Below are 23,004 nucleotides of genomic sequence, written 5' to 3'. Positions count from 1 at the left end.
CCAGTTTTCAGTGGGATCAGACTGACCACGGTCAGATATCCCACAAAGTCCCAGGCACTCAGACAAGAAATATCCACCCTCCTGGGGAAGGGTGCCATCGAAGAGCTGGGGCAAGAGACACAGCAAGGTGGTTTTTACTCAGTTTATTTTCTGATTCCAAAGAGAGAGGGTGGGTTTCGCCCTATACTGGACTTACGAGGGCTGAACACATTTCTGAAGGTGTTGCCCTTCCACATGCTGAGTACAGCAGATGTGCTCCAAAACGTGACACGGCACAGTTGGTTCACATCCATCGATTTGAAGGACGCATACTTTCACGTCCCAATAGCACTACCTCACAGGCAGTACCTGCGCTTCGCATTCGAAGGCAAGGCCTTCCAATTCAAGGTGCTCCCATTTGGTCTTTCCCTTGCCCCACGGGTCTTCACAAGGTGCATGAGGGCGGCACTCGCCCCGATGCAGGCCAGGGGTATGCTTATCCTCCCATACCTGGACGATTGGCTAATTTGTGCTCTGACCAGGGAACAGGCAGAGCGGGACACTGCGTCCCTTCTGCATCACGTGACGAGGTTGGGCCTTACCGTCAACCATGCCAAGAGTTGTCTCATACCCAGCCAAAGGGTAGTGTTCATTGGTTTAACTCTGGACTCCCGCCATATGCTGGCCTTCCCAACACCAACACGAGTAAACGCCATACTCCAGCTCCTCCTCCGGTTCCGGAAGAACAGGAGGTTGAGGTACAGCCTGTTTCTCAGGCTGTTAGGTATGTTGACGTCAGTAACATCAGTAGTGCCACTGGGCCTCCTGTACTTACGGCCATTCCAAATTTGGATCAATTGTCTCCAATTAGATCCAAAGTCCCACAGATCCAAGAGAGTCAGGGTGTCCAGCCGATGCCTCCTTGCATTGCGGCCATGGAGAGCTGGGGCATATCTGGCCAGGGGCATCTCATTGGGTTCGATTCCCTCACGTCGCGAGGTGGTGGTGACCGATGCTTCGCCCTCCGGCTGGGGGGCAGTATGGCAGCACAGAGCGATAAGGGGGCTCTGGACAGCACAGGAAGCGGCGGAGCACATAAATGTGCTCGAGCTCCGTGCTATATATTTGGCACTTCGCAAATTCCTACCACATTTGAGAGGCAGGCATGTTGTTGTACGGTCCGACAACAAGTCAGCTGTCTACCATGTAAACCGGCAAGGGGGCACCAGATCAACCCGGTTGCTACAGGTGGCACGGAGACTTCTGGTATGGGCTTTCCCTTGTTTTTCCAGCCTCAGGGCCATGTATCTGCCAGGGCCACAGAATGTGGTGGCAGACTTTCTCTCCCGCCAGAAACCCCCCGCGGGCGAGTGGAGGCTCCACCCAGAGGTGGTAGAGGAGATATGGCGCAAATATGGCACAGCAGAGGTGGACCTGTTTGCCTCAGAAGCCTCAACGCACTGCCCTCTTTGGTTCTCCCTGACAGAGACAGCAAGCCCGTTGGGACAGGATGCCCTGGCACACCCATGGCCAGATTGCCTCCTCTATGCCTTCCCACCATTCCCACTGATAGCAGTAACGCTACACAGAATACAGCACGGCAACAACAGACTCCTGTTGGTCGCCCCAAACTGGCCGGGGAGACCCTGGTTTCCGGGGATGCACAGGCTTCTGGACGGAGTTCCATGGTGCCTGCCCAAGAGGCAAGACTTGCTCTCACAGCTGGGGGGCTGCATCTGGCATCCGAACCCGGATCGCCTACAGCTTTGGGTATGGCCCCTGAGGAGCCGGACCCACTCCTAAGGGTATGTGACCAGGCGGTAATTCAAACCATTTCTGACTCAAGAGCACCCTCCACCAGGGCACTGTATGCCAACAGGTGGAAAATATTCTCAGAGTGGTGTAAAGTTCATGAGGAGATACCTCAGAGTGCCTCTGTGCCAATAATACTGAGATTTTTGCAGTCTTTGCTGGAGAAGAAACTCTCTCCTTCTACCTTGAAGGTCTATGTAGCTGCTATTTCAGCCGGGCATGTCAGAGTGGATAACCAGACCGTGGGGTCTCACATCGGTGACCCGATTTCTTAAAGGAGCCCAGCGGCGGAACCCCCCGCAGGCTGTCAAGGTTCCCTCGTGGGAACTGCCTCTGGTGCTAGAAGCCCTTTGTCCCCCCCCCCCTTCGAGCCTCTGGATCAGTCGGGGCTGGAGTGGTCTTCAGTAAAGGTTGCTTTCCTTTTGGCGATGGCATCAGCAAAACGTGTGAGTGAACTTCACGCCTTGTCAGTGAGTGAAACGTGTATTCGCTGGAACTCGGATGGCACAGGGGTAGCACTTTGGCCTAACCCATCATTTTTCCCGAAGAGGTTGGCTCCGGCCCACTCTAATCAGGTCATTGAGCTGGCAGCTTATGACCCTTCATGCCTACAGGGTGAAGATGCTAAGTCAGCAGAACTGCTCTGCCCAGTGAGGGCCTTAAGGCATTATATACAGGTGACTGCGAGCTTTCGCCGCTCTGATAGTCTGTTTGTCTGCTATGGGGGCCATAGGAAAGGGCACACCCTGTCCAAGCAGAGGCTTTCCAGGTGGATTGTTCAGGCCATTGAGGAAGCATACAGGTCAAAAGGACTGCCTTTACCTCTTAATATCAGAGGCCACTCCACCAGGAGTGTCTCCACTTCCTGGGCAGCACTACGGGGGATCCCCCTAAGTGATATCTGCGCTGCGGCCAGCTGGGCTACTCCATGCACCTTTGCCCGTTTTTACAGGGTCAATGTTGCTGCTCCCCATGCAGTAGCATCGGTGGTCTTTCAGGAATCCACAGGCCGTTCCCGGTGAGGTGGGTTTTCCTCGTGACTACGTTGGTAGTCGTCATCCAGTGTTAAACACTGCCTCTGGCAGTCAGGAAGAACGAAATAGAACGAGAGTTACGTATGTAACTACGGTTCTATGAGTTCTGGATGACTGCCAGAGTTGGCTGTCACTCGGAATCTTGGCGAGAAGATTCTGGAGGGACATCTCTGATGATGACGTGGGCTTATATAAACTACGTCATCCCAGGTCACATGTGACTTTGTTGATATTAAATACTCGACCTGCGCGTGCGCGAGATGGATAACATCCAGTGTTAAACACTGCCTCTGGCAGTCATCCAGAACTCATAGAACCATAGTTACATACGTAACTCTCGTTTTGATTAGTGATTTGAATGTGGACAGGTTGGTGCAGTCTCTGATGTGTTTGGGGAGTGAGTTCTAGAGGGAGGGAGTGGCTATGGCAAATGCTTTGTCGCCCCAGGTCCGGTGCTTGGTTCTGAGTGGTGTGGACAGGTGGTTGGCATCAGAGGAGCGGAGAGGAGTGTGATGGTGGAGCAAATCTGTGAGGTAGGAGGGGGGTTATGGAGGGCTTAGTGAGTGAGGAGAAGGAGTTTGAACTGGATGCGTTGTGGGACAGGGAGCCAGTGGAGGTTCTGGAGGATGGGGTTGATGTGATCACGGCAGTGGGAATGGGCGAGCAGACGGGAAGCAGAGTTCTGGATGTATTGGAGTTTATTGAGGACTTTGGATGTTGAGCCGTAGAGAATGCTGTTGCAGTTGTCGATTCTGGATGTAATGAAAGCGTGGATGAGAGTTTCGGCAGCAGAGAAGGAGAGTTATGGGCGGAGACGAGCTACTGTATGTTTTTGAGGTGGAAAAAGGCAGTCCTGGTGATGTGGTTGACGTGGTGTTCGAAGGAGAGGTGGCTGTCAAAAATGACTCCGAGGTTGCGGATGTGAGGGGAGGGGGACAGAGTGGAGTTGTCGATGGTGAGGCAGAAGTTGTGAGTGGTTCTGGTGAGTGATTTTGGACCGATGATGAGCATGTCTGATTTGTCACAGTTGAGTTTGGGAAAGTTGATTTGCATCCATGATTTAATTTCAGTGAGGCAGTTGGACAGAGTGGAGTGGTGTAGCGGTGAGGATGGATTTAGTGGAAATAATAGAGCTGGACATCGTCGGCATAGCAGTGGAAGTGGAGGCCATGGCGCGCATGATGTAACCAAGGGGAAGCAGGTAGAGGATGAAGTAGTCACTTACTATGGATAAGAACCTCATACAACCCCTTTTCAAAAAATCCAAACTATCCCTTTAAGACATCTGAACATATTCATTATTAGTAAGAAAGTGACACAGGAGTGTGCATGTGTGTCTAGATGTGGTTTTGTAAGTGGCGTGTCCGTGACCGTACTCACCGCCCGTCTTGGCGTCTCTCTGTGGGACGGTGTGATGGTGCAGCAGCAGGATGGTGCGGTGGGCTGCTGTGTCCAGGTCCTCCTGTTCCCACGCCTCGTCCAGATCACACTCTGGCTTCAGCAGCCGTAGAGTCACATGACCCACCAGCATGGCTGCAAGGAAAACACAGTGTCACTGAGATGCTGAGGCTGTGACTATCAATACCATACTGAGACAGGCCATGTACCTAGATAGTGGAAGTGTTTGGGCATGAGACACACTCCGATGTCCAAGAAGAGCTGCTGGATGCATGGAGCAGCCAGAGGGGATTGCAGCAGGGGGATCAGGACCTGGAGGACAGGGGGGAGCTCCATGGTGATCTGAGCTGGTCTCTCTATCAGAGTGGCTTCCAGCAGACCCACCGCGCTCTGCAGCTTCAGATCCAGCTGGTGAAAACGACAGAAACACCGCAGATCAACCAGGAGAAATCAGGGACTCAGTATTAGAGAACAGACTCTTGTGACGTGGTTTCATACCCCTTGAAGTCTCTTGCGGACATCGGCCTCCTTTTCCAGCTGGATCTGGATCATTTCCTTCTGTTTGCTGGTCAGTTGCAATTCATCTTTGATGCCTTTTTTCCTCTTCATCTCCTGCAAGATCACAGAGGAATCTAAATGTGCTCCAGACATTAACAGCATCACAAACCCAGATGATGAGAAGAGTACTTTACCTCCTGTAACTCCAGCTCAATGATCTGTTCCTTGTAGGAGTAGGCCTTGTTCTCTCTCTTCATGTTCACCTTCTTGGTGCTTTCCTTCTGGGCACTGCAGCAAGCAGAGAGGAGGAAGACAGAAGACAGAAGGAAATAAACGGCAAACAGATGACAGACGAGCTCAAAGGTTTACAGCAGTAGGAGAGGCTGAGCTTTACGCTTGTTGCCAGACCGCCCGCGTGAGCAGTGCGTGACGGCTGCCTCGTTGAACGGCTGCGTGTTTCACGTGGGTCGCCCACACCGGCAGCGTTTCTGCTGCTGCTGCTGCTGCCAGCTCTTTCTTTCTACATAGAGTTTGGCTTTCATAATGGCCATTTCATGTCATTAGAAATGTAATTTATATTTATTCTAGACAGAGAAAGGTTAAGAAGCGTGTGATAATTTCTAAATAATAGTAATAATCCACAATTAAAACCTCGTACTATATTGAGGTCACTGCATGTTCTACAACACTGTCCTGCACATATTTCAGAATAAAAGCTTTGTGTTAAGGAATGAAGGAATTCTTTCCACAGAAAAAAAACCTTGAGGGCTTTTGTTTTGAAATGAAAGCAGGAAGTGTTGATTTAAAAATAAATCTTTACTTTTTTTCATGTCATCATACAGCAAAACTGTAGTAATGTTGCTGATATGATGTCAATATACTGTCAAAAGATCACTGTCACTGTCTGTTGTTGCTGTGAAAAGCGAGAAGTAAAAATAGGCGAGACCTCAAATCTCTAGAAGAGTCACAGCTGAGACGCGTTGAGACACACTGAGATGCGGGCTGTGTGGCTGCTCTAACCTGTTAACATGGACTCCGAAATAAAAAAACAACAGGTTCTGCAGCTGCCACGTGCTGCTGACGTTCCCTCTGTGGATGGGGCATTACCTCTGGATGATGCTGTTGTCATACAGTTCTCCCTCAGGTGTCTGCATGATGGCGTACTCCTCCCTGGTGACGTGGAGTAGAGCGGGCCGGGAAAGACCCTCGGTGACGTGACTGATCACCCGCGGTAACAGCTTGTTGGGGGAGAGGCCGGAGAGGGCACCGACCGCATTTTTCACCGCCTGAGGAGAAAAAACGTGACCAGTAAACATCCTGATATCATGTCAAATACATCAGCAATAGATAGACTCTAATGTCCTTCCAGATATTCTGCACAGAACAGAAAAACTGTTCATCGATCCTTCAATCAACCTGGGTTTCTCCACAGTGATCAGTAAAGTGTTGCTGTGTGTAGAAATGTCATGTAACTGCAGCATCAGGTGGTGTGTGGTGTTCTCAGACCTGGCTGTCTGCGTTGACCTCCAGTAGATGAGGCAGAATAGCTTCCAGATTCTTCTCTATAAACTCTTCTGCCTTTATGTTCATGGAGAGGAGCAGAAGAGGCCAGAGGCCGCGGCGAGCTCCAACTGAAAGAGTGACACACAGGGCGGATGACATGTACATTATGGCACAGAGCACCAATACACCATCCCAACAAACTGTGGTGGTGTTAAGCTACAGAAACCTGACATCTGGTTCACAAGAGGGCAGCAGATTCATTGTCATACCTATGGATGGATGATGAGTGACGATGAGGATCTCCATGGCCATGTTCTCTGCCTCGGTGGGGTCGCCCCATTGGCTGGCAGAGGAGCAGACAACACACAGCGCGCCCAGCAGGACACGAGGGGGAACGTAGCTGCGACCCAGCTCAGTCAGCTCTCCTGACTCTGACACCAGGACGTCCTGGGGCAAAACCTGACAGTGAACACATCACACAGTCAGTAACAATCAGACAAACAGTGGAGCTGTAGCAGCTGACTGATTCACTGATCCACAACCAGCTGTTAAAGATGCAGCTCTATGAGCCATATGGTGAATAATCAGTGTGTACTTTGTGTTTGTTGATGACCACGCGGAGTTCTCCCAGAAGGCCGTGGGCCAGACTGGATCCACCCAGAGAGGAGAGCAGCTTCCTGACGGTCTGTTGAGCCCGCTTCCTCACACGCCAGCTCCGAGACAGCAGAACCGCAACGGTGGCGTGATGATACATCCTACAGGAAGCAAACATTAACTAGTGATTAAAGGACCAATATGTAATATACTATATACTGGAATAAATCATAAAATGACCATGATGTGTCATCAGAGATTAAGGAAACATGCTGAATTGAAATACTGGCTTCTCCAACAACAATGCTACAGCCAGTATGTTCTCCTTTAACATTTCCATTTCGGTTCTGATCGTCTGTTTTAGTTTTGGTCTGTGTGATCCGTCCTCTTCCGGTTTCAACGCCCCGTTGTCACATCTGAAACTAATTGTCACGTCAAACACAGCCTTCTGCAGCCATGGAAGCAAGCTAGCGAACTGGATCAACAGAGATAACGTTAGCGTTAGATTCTACCCGACCTGAAAAGACTCGGTACATCTCTCTGTGGTCCGTGTGCAGCTGGTTATCAAGGCAGCGACTGTTTGAGACACACAGCCGATGAAGTGATGCTGACTACTGCTGCTGCTGGCCAAGGGCTAACAAAGTCGTGTCTAGAAAGTAACCCTCACATTGCACTCCAGTGTTTAGAATCTGGACTGCTGTTACCTGTTTTAAACACTAGCTGTCAGTGCTACATATGGCTCCTTTAAGATAAATGAGACAAATCTCTAGTTAATTTATGTTCTGTATTTTTCCTGCACAAACAGAACATTCGATCGCTCTGTGGACAAAACCTTTCAGAAAGTAAATATATAATAGGCTCATCATGGTAGTTGGTGTTACCGGTGTTACACAGTGGTCGGGTACACACCTATTACATTACGTACCCACCGCCCCCACCGTCGTTCTGCTGTTTTTACAGAAATAAAACCCATTTAGTTAATTTTCGCGTATCAGTGCCGTGTTATCAATAGATGGTCGGATGCTACACACTGAAAGTGAAAGTGTCTGCTCCATACAGATTCTCAGCTCAGAGCAGCAGGAGTCAGATTTCACACACGGTACGAGAGAGAGAGTTGACAGACAAGACGATGGCGGAGGATTCGGTGTCGGAGAGAAAAGCAAATGTGCCTATTTGGCAATATTTCAGGTTTAAACCCAATGACGGAGCGGTCACAGCTGGTGTGAGCGGCACAGCGGTGCCAGGTAGACCCCTGCGGCCCGGCAGTGAAAGCTGGACTGGAGAGGCCAGACACACAGCCACCCGATGGTAAAGATCAGAATCAGCATGCTGCACATATTGACCGTCATCTTTTCTTGTAAAATGTCCGGTGTAATCGGTAACACCGGTGATGTCACAAGTTTATTAACCGGTGGGAACATTTCCTCTCCATCACATCCCTACTATATATACAGGAAATCACTGTGTATCATCAATGTCAGCATGTTTGGTTTAGTTTAGGTTTGCTAAATCTGAAGTTCAAGGCACATATTATAGTGTTCACTGGGGATCATTTGGCCCCGATCTCCCCCTGGTCGATATACTTTTTAATCCTAAAATAAGAAGGCCACTATGTGTTGCTGGTGTATGTGTTGTTCAGTATATAAGCGCTCTAAGACATATGCAAGGTGGAGGGCCAGACTCACTGTGATTTGCTGGTGTTGAGCCTGTGAGCGTGGTCCAGGAAGAGCCTTTCACAGAGCAGCAGCACTGTGAGCAGAGCTACAGACAGAGACAGGACATCAGTTCAATACTTGAGAACGCTCATGAGTCTTTAAGATAATCAGACATGTTGAAAATGTCCTTACTTTCCTCGTTGGCCTGCGAGAGGAACTTCTCTGTGGTGAAAAGTGGCTTCTTCTCATCTAAGATCAGGTTCCAAAAGCTGGACAACTTCGCTTCTGCAGAGACACAAAGACAAAAGTCCTCATCACTGCCCATCCTTGTATACTCCAACAGTCTCCATCAGTCATTTTTGAGCCTCACCCGTCTGCGTCTCCAGCAGCGCCAGTCGACTCAAAAGAACAGAAGCTGCCACACCTTCTGCAAGCAGAGCATGCTGGGAGTTCTGTGCTGCAGCCTTCTCCACTGTTTGGAGGAGCAAGGGCACGAGGTCTGAGGCCTGGGCCAGAGTGTCCCCTAAAAAACAGGGATTAAGGATTGAGTTGAAGTTAAGGATCTGTGTATTGGACACATAACAGCATGACGTGCCCGGTGTGACTGACCTCTGAAGGCCCCCAGCATGGCCTGAAGGTAGGCGTGCCGAACCAGAGATGTGGAGGTCTTGAGGCTGAAAGCTTTCTTCAACCAGTCCAGCAGAGCGGTGGGAACTTCCACTGTGAGACGACTGGTCCACTGGGAGAGCACTGACACTGCATGAACCAAGGTAGCCTCATGAACTACAGGAAATACAGAAGAGTTAGACAGGACCGGTGGTCTCCTGAAGGATTTACAGAGACTTATTAAGATAATTTCCATACAGTTAGTAAATCTGTCTAGCATGACTGAGGAAGAAAAGATGATACCTTCTTGTTGTAAATAAGGGATGAACATCACAGCGACTGCAGAGCTGAGAGTCTGGCTGGAGGTTCCTGATACGGTATGATGGCTGCAGCTGGCTATCCCTGGAACAACATCAACATGGTACGGTTGAAATAAAGAGGTTGCAGTTGAAGCTCTTGCAGGGTGACCCGGTGTCCCACTTTAGGAGGGACTACACAGCATTTTTATCCCTTGTCCCACGTCCCACATATTGAGACGATGTCCCACATTTTCATTGTCTCAAGTTTTCAAAAGTCAAACCGCTGCAGGACGCTTCTTTAAAATCTGGCTTTTATCCAACGGCTGTGAAGAAGCAGGAATGCTGTCATCATCACTGCGCTGTGTTTGCTGTCAAACTGAGCACATGTGGGTCAAGTTCAGGTTCACATGTCACAGTCTTTGCTACGCTACGCTCAAAGGAGAAAAATACGAGTCACCGCAAAGTCACAAACTCTGCAGATTTAGGCGGAATATGATGGAAACTAGCACAAAGAAAAGGAAAAACAGCTTCAACAAAGACTGTGAAACTACTTAGAAGTATTTATAAGCTGGTGGAAGGAGATTCTCAGAGTTTTTTGTGAAATGTGCCAGTTATTTTTCAATTACGACATGAAGTGACACAGTTCATGTGAGTCTCACAAGAAACGTGCGGCTCAAAAAGAGATGTGCCGATCTATGGATGCATTCTGGCATTAAAGCATAGAGATTTTATAAGATGAGGGGCAGAATAGAAATGTTTATTATATAAGTTAGATAGACATATCAACATTATAGACTACCTCTGAGCCTTGGTAACATGTCCCACATTGTCCCACAAAAACATATTCTTTGCTAATAATTATAAATCTTGCAAGGCCTCTTACCTGACAACACACTCATCTTTTGGGCAACAACAGTGAGCTTTCCTTCAGACCCTGCAACCACAACAATTATGATTCAGGTGAGCAAAACCAAACAGGGGTCAGACAGTATCTCAGTCTAACAGGTAATATGAATGAGTTCACCTCCGAGGATCTTGAAGAGGTGAGTGACGACGTCCTCCAGAGCAGAGGGGTCGCTGCACTGCTGGGCCAGGTTCTGCATGGCCTGGACCGCCTCCTCCATCAGCTGAGCATTATTAGCTTTCAGCTGGCCTGAAAGACGCACCACACCAGTCATCAAATACACAGAAACTACTCATTAATAATTCATTGAGTGCTAGAGCTGCACGATTATGGCCAAAATGATAATCACGATTATTTTGATCAATATTGAGATCATGATTATTTATAATGATTATTCATTCATTTTATTGCACTTTCACATTAAAATAAACAGAGTGCTGCTTTCACTTCCATGCTGTGCTAAATTCCTGTTAATGTACAAATTAGGGCTGCACCATGCTGGAAAAAACTGACATTGCAATATTTTTTTCTGCAATATGAGAAAATACAGGAATATTCACCCTATCCTTTTTACTAGCTACATTTTAAAGTTAAATGCTTCAATCTGGTGCACTTTGAGAGCAAAATTAGCAACATGAAGATGCTAGATAAAGTATTTTATGCCCTTAATTTAATAATAAAACACATTGGTTGTATAGATAATATCTATAAACACATTAGTTGTATAGATAATATCAATAAACACATTGGTTGTATAGATAATATCTATAAAAACATTGGTTGTATAGATAATATCTATCACCAAAGTGAGGCCAAAACATCCGGATCACCAGCTGCTGGCTGTTAGTTTAGGAAGCGCTTGATTTGATGTCCAGCAGAGTTTTCTATGAGAAGAACGCACATTTTAAACGTCAATATCTCAGTCGATTATGTTCATTTAATTGTGGGAAGCCCAAATCGTGATTACAATTAATATTCGATTAATTGTGCAGCCCTATTGAGTGCCCAGTCTTTCAGTCATTATTTCTCCTGTGACAAATCACACCCTCCTGACAGCCTGTTCCACAAGACACAAAGATACAAAACTAAATCTACTGAGCGTCCATTTAGGCCTTACTTGCGAGGGCCTTTCCGATATCCATGGCGTACTGACTGAGGTCGAGAGTTACAGCCAACAGTAGGCAGGAAACAGCTGCAAAGAGAGGGACAATGTTTTAATCCACCGTATGAGAGCTGCCTGAGCAGCGAACAGGTAAATCATCAGAAACTCAAAGCATCTCACTCTGCATGGCGTTCTCTGGACTGCGGAGCATGGTCTTCTGCAGCGTGGGGAGTAGCAGTTCCTTGAACTCAGAGTGGGTCACATGACGCAGAAACGAGCCACTTTTGTCCAGAATGTGCTGTTGTGGTTTCGTCTTGCTCATAAGGACTGATTTCATGTACAGGTCCAACAGGGCACTCTGAAAACCAGCAGACACAAGGTTACATGTTGTAGCAGCCCCGACATGGATTCATCTGAGAGTCCATGTAGTCCTTTAGTGTCAGAGCACAACGGGTTAATAATGTCAGACCTGCAGTAAGGAACATTATGGTACTAATGATGAGAAGGGAACAGCTCACCTTGTGCTTCTCTATGGTAGCTTTGTCTTTCTGAATGATGCAGAAGTCTGAACACACCCCCAGCATGGCCAGAGTGGTGGGGTTCTGGTCCAGACCCAACAGGGTGCTGATGTACTGATCCACCAGTCCAGGGTTCTGTTAAAGACAACACTATGTCACACCTGGTGTCTGTTCATACATTGAGATACAGTCAACAGGTCAGGGTTAGGTTATATGGATGGTCCAGTATCACATGGATGATCCAGTATCACATGGATGGTCCAGTATCACATGGGTGGTCCAGTAACACATGGATGGTCCAGTATCACATGGATGATCCAGTATCACATGGATGATCCAGTATCACATGGATGGTCCCGTATCACATGGATGGTCCAGTATCACATGGATGGTCCAGTATCACATGGATGGTCCTTATCACATGGATTGTCCAGTAACACATGGATGGTCCCGTATCACATGGATGATCCAGTATCACATGGATGGTCCAGTATCACATGGATGGTCCAGTAACACATGGATGGTCCCGTATCACATGGATGGTCCAGTATCACATGGATGGTCCAGTATCACATGGATTGTCCAGTATCACATGGATGGTCCAGTATCACATGGATGATCCAGTATCATATGGATGGTCCAGTATCACATGGATGATCCACTATCACATGGCTGGTCCAGTATCACATGGCTGGTCCAGTATCACATGGATGGTCCATTATCACATGGGTGATCCAGTATCACATGGATGATCCAGTATCACATGGATGGTCCAGTAACACATGGATGGTCCACTATCACATGGCTGGTCCAGTATCACATGGCTGGTCCAGTATCACATGGATGGTCTAGTATCACATGGATGGTCCACTATCACATGGCTGGTCCAGTATCACATGGATGGTCCAGTATCACATGGATGGTCCAGTATCACATGGATGATCCACTATCACATGGCTGGTCCATTATCACATGGGTGGTCCAGTATCACATGGATGATCCAGTATCACATGGATGGTCCAGTATCACATGGATGATCCACTATCACATGGCTGGTCCATTATCACATGGGTGGTCCAGTATCACATGGATGATCCAGTATCACATGGATGGTCCAGTAACACATGGATGACCCATTAACACATGGATGATCCAGTAACACATGGATGGTCCACTATCACATGGATGGTCCAGTATCACATGGATGGTCCAGTATCACATGGATGGTCCAGTATCACATGGATGGTCCTTATCACATGGATTGTCCAGTATCACATGGATAGTCCAGTATCACATGGATGGTCCTTATCACATGGATTGTCCAGTATAACATGGAGTGGTCAAGTATCACATGGATAGTCCAGTATCACATGGATAGTCCTTATCACATGGATTGTCCAGTATCACATGTAATGGTCTAGTATCACATGGATAGTCCAGTATCACATGGATGGTCCTTATCACATGGATGGTCCGGTATCACATGGATGGTCCAGTATTACACGGATGGTCCAGTATTACATGGATGGTCCAGTATTACATGGATGGTTCAGTACCACCTGGTACCAGTACCGCCTCATTGGATTGTATAGCAGTAATGGTTTCTGATCCAGTCTAAAGCCGTGGCCACACATGGAACGTCAGGAGCGCGTGGCGGCTGCGTGATACACGTGTCGGGTTTTCACACCAGCTGTGTGTCTGCTGCGTTTCTGCTGCTGTGTCAGCCCTTTTCTTTCTACATAGAGTTTGCCTTTTAATGGCCATTTCATTTCATTATAGATATCATTTATATTGATTTTAGACAGAGAAAGGTAAAGAAACGTGTGGTAATTTGTAAATAATAGTAATAATCCACAATTAAAACTCTGTACTATATTCATTCATGGAGTTCTCCAAGTCACTCTATTTTCTAGAACACTGTCTGGCACATATTTCAGAATAAAAGCCTCATGTTAACAAATGAAGGAATTCTGTCCACAAAAAAAAACGCTTGAGGGCTTTTATTTGGAAATGAAAGCAGGAAGTGTTGATTTAAACCCTGTACTTTATCAATTCATGGAGCTCTCCAAGTCACTGCAAGTTCCACAGCACTGACTGCTCATATTTCAGAATAAAAGCCTTGTGTTAGCAAATGAAGGAATTCTGTCCATAGAAAAAACGCTTGAGGGCTTTTATTTTGAAATGAAAGCAGGAAGTGTTGATTTAAAAATAAGTCTTTACTTTTTTTCATCTCCGTAACATATTCTACAGCTAGACCTTGAAACTGTAGTAAAGTAGCGGGTATGATGTTAATATACTGTCAATAGATCACTTTCACTGTCTGTGACATATTCTACAGATGTCTAGACATCGAAACTGTATTAATGTAGCTGTTATGATGTTAATATACTGTCAATAGATCACCTTCACTGTCTGTTGCTGCTGTGAGACGCGCGCGGCACGCGTAAAAAATAGGCGAGACCTCTATTCTCTAGAAGAGACGCAGCTGAGACGCGCGTGAGAAGCGCAGTGTGGCTGCTCTAACCTGTTAACAGGGACGTCGAAATAAAAAACATCAGGTTATGCAGCCGCCACGCACTCCTGACGCTCCATATGTGTCCGCGGCTTAGAGCCCCATGCGGTAAGGATCAATATTACAGGGGGAGATGACTAATAAAGCATTCCACCTCCTCTTTCAGTCGTTTCATCAGGCTGAGTATTATTTCAGTTTTTAGTATTATTTCATTATTAATATTATTGACCTGTAATTTGATTCTAAACACAGCCAGTTTCAAACTAGTGAAATGTCTCTTAGTGAATGTGGATTATTATGCTGGGGCCAGCTGGCTCTACAACATGGAGCTAACTACCCATCACATCAGTTCAGCACAGACGGGACTACAACAGCCTGTTTCATGAGCTTGGGTCATTATAAAACTGATCTGTACTATTTCCTTCACTGTACGTTTGGACTGATGTTAACAAGTGATCTATCAGGTTAGTAAAAAACGTTCTACTTCTTCAGTTGTCACATGATTATTTCCTGGATGAAGAGTGAAAAATCAAAAACTCTTCAGATGGGATGAACGTAATTTTGTCCTCCATAGCCTCGTTCCACATTTCTGTTTACCCCCACAGATCAGATCTGTTCAGCTATTTAAATAAAGTGAATGAAACAAAATGAAAGTTTCAGTGTGATCATCAGGTTAGATCAACAGGACCAGACTCTGAAATTAACTTTTTTCATGTCCTGCCACTCAGACATGTTATCTGCCACTTTTGAAATCTCTGCGCTAAATGAAGGAATAACATGTTAGATCTGGTGTCATTCAATGTTCAATATATTTTACATAAAAAGCATTATATGCATGGTAAATTACAGTGTTCCAATAACACCATAGCTTCTGGGGAGCCCTATTTTTCGGGGATGGGAGGGTACTGTACACAGTACTGTACTGATTGTCATCTATAGTGGTTATTTGCATAAAAACACATTTCAAATTATTGTGATTATTTCAATATTTGCTATTTAATATACATCTCGGCATTAGTAGTTTTCATTTTGTATTATGAGCTGCTTAGAACTAGTGTTAGGAAGTTAATCAGTTAATAATTCTCTCTCTAATATCTATTTTATATTGATGTGAAAACATCTCCTTCAAACAACTGGATTTATTCAAGTTTCTCACCAAAAATTTAATTCTACGAGATTACATTTGAATGCATCATGATAACGTTGAAATTTACCTTCACCCAATAGTCTTTTTCCTGAGCAGAGCTTGAACGCGTCATAATAATAACTCAATGGCACCTCTGTTGACGTTAGTAGCTCCGTTATTTATCCAATCAGGACTGTGCTGCCAACGGCTGCTAACAGCTAACGTTACTAACTCTCCTCCTGTTGATTTCAACACAGATTTTTTGTTCACAGTGTCGCATTATCAGGAAAAAAATAGGGGTTCGTCCCCTCAGGTTTAGTAGCGCCACGCTGTTGAGTGCTTTTTTTTCTCTCCGCCATGTCTCCGGTCCCAAACAAACTCAAACATGATACAGCGTGCGTATGGCATTAATATCATTGTGCATGAGTTACTCTCGGAAAGCATTGGAGAGGAATGGATAGAACATGGATAGAGGAATCAGACAACTTAGAAACGCTTCTCTATTTCCATCTCTAGCGTTTCCCGTCTGCCAAAGTGACAGATGGCCTGATGATTTTATCCGCCATTGACAACAATTTATCCGCATTTGGTGGGTGCTAATTTCAGAACCTGAACGGGAGTCTTTTCATTGCCACTATGTTTCGTACTCACTTCCTTCCAGAGGTGACTCAGATTCTTGAGGCTAGATTTCTGAGCTGTGGTCTTGGCTCCACCCACCACCTCAGCGACCAGAAGGCTCTGAACCTCCACCTGAAAGAGAGGAACCCAGACCACAAGGTCATACCAACACTAGAACCTTGACCCGGGTCAAATGTGGTAGAATTCTGTGTGGGATGTTTGTCAACAGCAACATTTAACACCTCAGTAGAAACTGTATGACTGGGTATAAACAGTTATTCCACCATCACAGACCACATAATCATTTCATCTTAGACTGATACTCTTTTACTGACCATTTTCTTCCAGACAGGTCCTTGTTTTTTCTCTGGGGTAGAAAACACCCGGGGGACTAAAAGGCAGGTCCAAGATAGGCCGATGAAGGCAGCAGAACCGCTGCTTTTACTGCAAATATAGAAAGGCAGCCATAAGAGTGGGAAGAGGAGAGGACAACCATCTGGATAACCCAGTTCCTAGACACAAAACTGATTCCATTAACTAATCCTGCTTGTTTTAAAATAAAACAGTGCAATCCTCGTTATAGTGTATCAATGTAGTTCATTATGACTCTGCTAACTGCACTCACATCCTTATAATTATTAGGGCTGGGACGATTCACCCATCTCCTGATTCCATACTGTCATGATGCTTGGGTGTCGATTCAATATGTGTTGTGATTTTGTGAGAGCGACGGCAGGCTCGACCGCACGTTACCGCGATACGATAACGTCTCCTGTCCGTGACAGAGTTAGCATGCAGCTTTAGCCGTGATGTCTAGCTCCGCTTTTCCTGTCTTTGTGTGAAACCCAAAGTGTTTCCATCCTTTACTGGATGTTTAGTGTTTACCATGCTGGATTCAACATGGGAGGGTGCAGGTCGTATCCACGATGACCCTAAGTTTTATACTTTCTTGTCTCGGCTCGCGGCGGCCGGCTGGTTTGTTTGTTTTGGTTGACGGATACAGAACGGATATGACGTCACATTACTCAGACTACAACAATAAAAGCAGTAACTTCCTTCTACCTCCACATAGACTCAGATGAAGCAAATATATCAATTTGGCCAAAAAAATCACAATATATCGATTTTTTTCCCACCCCTAATAATCAAATATGCTACACTATATAATCATTGCTTTCCCTGCCTCTCAAACACAGTGAAAAGGTAAAGATGTGTAATGCTGACAGTGCTATGATGATGCATCCGTTCTCTTCTGTGAATGTAGGAACGTGTTAGGGGTGCAACTACAAACTTTATAACTACTAACTATAGATAAAACAGAGCGGTACCTGGGCTCTCCATTTTTGCTGATGACTCCACTGTTGAGCAGGCAGTGGAGGAGGCTGGTCACCAGGACGTCAGGCTGACTGTCGGCCAGCTGGCCAATAACAGAGAGGAGCTCCCTGCGTGATGCAGCATCCCTGAGATGCACACACATCCATGGAAACACAAAGGACATACACTCAGTTTATTAGGTACATGTGGCTCAAACTAATGCAGGTTAATACAACAGTTAAATCCTGCCATCATGATGGTTCTAATGTTCAGCTTTTGTTCAATCTCTTTTAGAGAGGTGTTGATTCAGTTTGTGGTGCTGTTTAGCTGCGTTACGTTAAACTGACAGGTGTTTCTATTAATTTGTCCACCCCATTATATATCAATATAGCAACAGTCTGTTATACGTAGCAACGGTCTATTATACGTAGCAACGGTCTGCTGTACATAGCAACGGTCTGTTATGAATCTCCACATATCTCCTCATCAGCCTGTTGGGAGCATCCCATAGTGTTTCATCCTGCATCAGTGTCATTACATCCACCCACCGATATGTGTGTGGAGTGAGACAGAAGACACCTACCGATATGTGTGTGGAGTGAGACAGAAGACACCTATCAATATGTGTATGGAGGAGACAGAAGACACCTATCGATATGTGTGTGGAGTGAGACAGAAGACACCTACCGATATGTGTGTGGATTGAGACAGAAGACACCTACCGATATGTGTATGGAGTGAGACAGAAGACACCTACTGATATCTGTGTGGAGTGAGACAGAAGACACCTACCGATATCTGTGTGGAGTGAGACAGAAGAGCTTGCATAATCCTTTGATGGCAGGCTCTGGTAACTCTAACAGAGATAATTGAAAGCGTTAGTGTTGATTATAGCACATTTTTAAAACACAGTGTAGAAGATTAAACAACACTGAATCCCTCACCTTTGCCCTTTATGCTCCGTTTCAGCTCTCCGAATATCTCCTGGCGCTCTTTCACACTGGCTGTTGTCACCTTCACAGCAAACCTCTTCAGTGTGTCTGAAACCTGCAGTAATACAGTCACATTTAGTATACAAACGGGTCTAATGACTGGCAGCAGTCAGTCCGACCTGCAGTCCAGGACCACAAGAATGAGTCACCTCATTCCCACAAAACCTACAACTGACACATACACTCAGTGGCCACTTTATTAGGAACACCTATACAACCCAATACAACTGTTCTGCCTTAAAGTTGACTTCTATGATACCTAGAATGTTCAGGTTTTTGTTGACACTGTCATAGAGGTGTTGATTCAATTATATGTTTAGCATCGAAGTCATAGTAAAGTTCTGAAGTTCATGATCACATGGGACAGGGTGGGGCGGCTCATCCTGACCTTTACAGTCTGGACTTTATATACACGAGAGAGGCTTAATATTAGAAACACCTCTCAATATAATATAATGCAGTCCAGCACAACACCAGAACCAACTAGGGACTTCAATGCTAAACATCTTACTGAGTTAACACCTGAAAACCTTGAACATTATCCACCTTATTCTCGGGGGTGCTACTGTAGAAATGATAATGGGCGTAACTAGCAGTAAGCTCGTTAGTCCCATAGGCTAACCATAGTGGCTAACTGCCAACGGAGCTTCTTTTGAATAGGGACGCACCGATTCGACTTTTTCAGTCCCGACACCAATAGCGATACCTGGACTTTGGGTATCAGCCGATATCAAGTACCGATCCGATACCAGTGTTTAATTAATCAGCTGTATGCCTCACTGTGATGAAGTGACTGGGATCATTCTGTTATGAGTGAGGAAACATCAGGCTGGCCTTAAACAGTACTTTCCTAACTTTGTAAAACTAAATGTGACCAATAAATACATAGATATAAATGTATTTAATTTTTTATTTATTATTAGAATAATAAGTCATACACCAGTGCCTTTTTAAAAAATCTTCAAAATTAACAGGAATTACAATTCAAGTGTAAACCTTTTAATGCAGCAACAAACTGGTCAAAACTTAAACAGGAATTAAAATTACAGTATATAGTGTATATAGTATACATAAACATAAAAAATAATTGTATAGATTGGCCCAATTGTCACCGATATCTGATCCAGCTATTTGACTCAGTATCGTCCCGATATCTGATCCGGTATTGGTGCTTCCCTGCAACAGTACTGCATCCCTGAAAGTAATTCGTCTTCAATTTAGCAAATCCTGCTTTATTTAGCATTTTCTAAAATGTCCTTGTGGAGCTCTGGTACTTGCTGAGCTGCTGGTGGCTTTACTAACAACCAGACAAAGCAAAATCTGTGGCTGCAACAACAGTGTGTTGAACATGCACCCAAAACAAAAAGGGATTGTTGTTGTGACCAACGGTCCAGTTTCCATCGCCGACCTACAGACGAGGAATCCAGAGGAATGTGGCTGAGAAACCTAAACTTGAAGAGACCACCATAAACCCTCGTTATGTGTGCTCATTTCATTTAATGGACAAAAAGCCAGCGGAGGAAAATCCGTATTCTACTCTGTGGTTGGGTTATAAAGAGCAGCGGAGAAGAGACGTTGGGTCCTTGAAAGGACTGACAGCAGAGCCAGCAGAACATCAGCTATGATTTCATGTGTAGGGAGGACTCAGCATTGTAGCGTTGGTTTAATGACAGCCAGTTACTTTCACTATTTTCTGTACAGTTTAAAATGTAAGGCAGTTTATGGCACGGAGTGCAGGCCAGCATTAGACTACAGATAGTTTCAGTAGGGTTTTCTGTGTGTAAAAAACTAAACCTTGTTACTGTGGAAGTCCTGATCTGCCTCAGAGCTTTTCAGATTGTTCATCGCTTCACCGTCTGTAGCAACGGAGTCAATAACGTAGCTAAATCTGCTAGTGAAGGTTATCTGAGGCCACTTCTTCAGATCGTCCTCCATCCCTCCATAGTAGAAGGCAGAGCTATGATCACATTATCCTGTTTGAGCTGTAATAGGTGGTGATCACACATGTTTTACTAGATTTATTAATACAATCGCTCTAGGAGAGACGATTAGCCTAGCGTTACCATGGAAAACGCCGGTTCTGGTTCAGACATGGGGGCTAGGAATGAGGTGGATAGGCGTCATAAAAGCAAACTTTATGGCAGAACAGTTGAATTGGGTTGTACAGGTGTTCCTAATAAAGTGGCCACTGAATGGATGTGTCAGTTGTAGGTTTGGGGTGGGTGGGAATGAGATGAGTTCAGAGAAAAGGAAGAAATGTTTCTTCTCTGCTATAACAGTAAATGTCTGTAAACTCTGAAGGGATTCCAGCACAGCCAGCAAAGTGACTATCACTGAGTCACTGAGTCACTGAGTCAGCAGCTAGCACACTGTGGATTTAATGCACTCACACATCAGATCACATCAGATCAGATCAGATCACTGGTCACAGGTCACAACGTGCTGCTGGGGGAGGGCGAGGCTTAACTCCTCATCACATAAGATGGTCATTTAATGGATTCAGACCAACTGAAGCTAATGACGGGCAGTTTAAACCCAGTGGCGGTCCTATCTAGATAGTCTGGGCTGAGGCCAGAGCCAAGTCTTCTGTCAATATCTACCGGGTGGCTGTTATTATCGCTGGTTAGCCGGTTAGCTGTAGCTCAGTGTGGTCCAGTCACACTGAGGCTACGTAGCACTGAGCTAACAGCCTGCTGCTCGCTAGCTGCTGGATTTGACCAGAGTTTCTCTTTATACGTCACAACACACCGACGTGATTATAAAGCCGAGGTCAAGATAGCACCAACTCTGGTTTCCACCATACTGGAACACCTTTCTGCAAGCGGATAGTCCACTATTAAAAAATAGCCCCACAAACCTGCGTGTCCGCCGCCATCTTGCCGGTCTTGATGCAGGAAGGACTTGCCGATGTCACTTCCGGGTCACAAATACTACGTAACCTTTTTTTTCTTTAATGTAATCAGTATTTTTTAACATTATCCGCTTGTATTTTTACATAAAATGTGTAAAAACAACACTTCATATACACTGAAATAAGCACTCAAAAACAGCAAAATAAAATAAAATAGCAAAATCAAACAAAATAGCCAAATATCTTTAGGGATTTTGGAAGAAAATAGAGATCTTGAGAGACACACATTACATTTACACACACATTAAAAATGAGATTAATACAATTTGATCAAATTCTACCTGACTCAGAGTGATATTGTCAAACCTTTACTGTTGGTTTGGGAGCATGAATAGAAAAGATGTTCCATGTTCTACTCCAGTAAAACAAAAAAGTTGAGTGACAAATACTTGGATTCTCTATTAGAAAAACATATTTGTTCTTAAGTGTTAGTTGCCACATATTGCAATATACTGTGTTAAGGTAAATAGTTCTATTGTTCTACAAGATAGTGCTGCGTTGAGTGAAGTTGAAGGTAAATATAATCTTTGCAGACATGACGGACTGTCGGGGGTATTTGGACAACTTTATTGGTGTAAATCAGGTCTCCTTTTTAAACCATATTAAGCTCGGGGGATAGACTGATGCTACGATAACCAACAGCAGAATCGATGTCCCTCTCCTCATCAGAAAGTTGAGGGACTTTATTTTGCAGCCAGTTAATGAAACTGAAGACCTCAGCAGACCTTGTCCTGTTTTCGTAGGGACTATTTCTTTGATTGAAACTAGTGTGAAGAACAGCTGTTGACAGTGAGCTCTATGGGTGACAGACTGACAAACAGGGACACTGTTGCTGGAAAGGTAGAGTTTTTGTCTTCTGAGTTATAAATGTAATTTGTCAATGTCATGAGCACCACAAAAGGAACTCATTTCACCTCCACTGTACTGGTGTGGCAGCAGAGATGCCTGAGATAGTTATCTCCAAATACAGAACTAGCTGCATGGACACCACGCTTCTTTTTGTAATTTGGGTGAACTGTCTCTTTAATTTAGCTGGTTTTGACTCACTGCCTGGTGTCCGTGGGTGTCCTGAGAGGCGCCACCATGCACCTATACATGTGCCTGGAAGTGACCTTACATGTGAAGGCAGACGCATGTGTGGGCCCATGTAAATTATATTGCTATATCTCTGCACCCCCCTTTATACCTCTTATTATTATTATTCTTATTCTTATTATTATATTTTTGGGATTTTATTATATTTTATTTATTTTTTTCCAATTTTGAATGCTGATGTCGTTTTCTCTTGTGTACTTATTATGTTTGTTTCTAACTTAATTACTTAAAAATTGGTTTATAAACTTTTGTAATTACAAACTGTAAATTGCTGAAAACAACCTCGAAAAAAAGGGGAAAAAACAAAGTATAATAATGTAGCTGGTTTTCAACCACTGTCAGGTGTCCTTGGTTATTATTAGCGCCTGTTAAATGTCTATCTGGTCAAATAGAAGTCAACTGTTTAAACTCATTACACAATACACCTGACAGGTAAAGACATTTATCTCTGTGATCTAAAGTAAAAACACTGGCCAGCAGGGGTCACTCTTCACTCTGGTATTCTTTACTAAAACCGCAGATTAACTGCAATAA

At 45.0% G+C, this 23,004-nt stretch overlaps 1 protein-coding gene across 1 annotated transcript in view; it reads right to left on the bottom strand.

The window, feature by feature from the left end:
• The window catches only part of gcn1 (GCN1 activator of EIF2AK4), a 53,226-nt gene extending 31,848 nt beyond the window's left edge, over positions 1-21,378 (bottom strand). The window contains exons 1-24 of the mRNA XM_037777022.1: positions 21,322-21,378; positions 18,417-18,519; positions 18,265-18,328; positions 17,487-17,618; positions 16,494-16,602; positions 16,192-16,290; positions 11,903-12,037; positions 11,565-11,742; positions 11,400-11,474; positions 10,403-10,531; positions 10,262-10,312; positions 9,383-9,481; positions 9,083-9,256; positions 8,844-8,996; positions 8,666-8,758; positions 8,504-8,579; positions 6,820-6,979; positions 6,494-6,683; positions 6,228-6,352; positions 5,829-6,007; positions 4,916-5,009; positions 4,722-4,835; positions 4,433-4,631; positions 4,206-4,358 (exon numbers count right to left, since the gene is read on the bottom strand). Of these exons, the coding sequence (XP_037632950.1) occupies positions 4,206-4,358; positions 4,433-4,631; positions 4,722-4,835; positions 4,916-5,009; positions 5,829-6,007; positions 6,228-6,352; positions 6,494-6,683; positions 6,820-6,979; positions 8,504-8,579; positions 8,666-8,758; positions 8,844-8,996; positions 9,083-9,256; positions 9,383-9,481; positions 10,262-10,312; positions 10,403-10,531; positions 11,400-11,474; positions 11,565-11,742; positions 11,903-12,037; positions 16,192-16,290; positions 16,494-16,602; positions 17,487-17,618; positions 18,265-18,328; positions 18,417-18,519; positions 21,322-21,339 (2,902 nt within the window). The 5' untranslated portion in view covers positions 21,340-21,378. The remainder of the gene's footprint in view (positions 1-4,205; positions 4,359-4,432; positions 4,632-4,721; positions 4,836-4,915; positions 5,010-5,828; positions 6,008-6,227; positions 6,353-6,493; positions 6,684-6,819; positions 6,980-8,503; positions 8,580-8,665; positions 8,759-8,843; positions 8,997-9,082; positions 9,257-9,382; positions 9,482-10,261; positions 10,313-10,402; positions 10,532-11,399; positions 11,475-11,564; positions 11,743-11,902; positions 12,038-16,191; positions 16,291-16,493; positions 16,603-17,486; positions 17,619-18,264; positions 18,329-18,416; positions 18,520-21,321) is intronic.
• Positions 21,379-23,004: the final 1,626 nt, after the last annotated feature.

Source organism: Sebastes umbrosus, chromosome 8, assembly GCF_015220745.1.
Source record: "Sebastes umbrosus isolate fSebUmb1 chromosome 8, fSebUmb1.pri, whole genome shotgun sequence".
In the NCBI taxonomy this organism is placed as follows: domain Eukaryota; kingdom Metazoa; phylum Chordata; class Actinopteri; order Perciformes; family Sebastidae; genus Sebastes; species Sebastes umbrosus.
The sequence above is the reverse complement of the archived record's forward strand: the minus strand, read 5'-3'. Positions and strand labels throughout refer to the sequence as shown.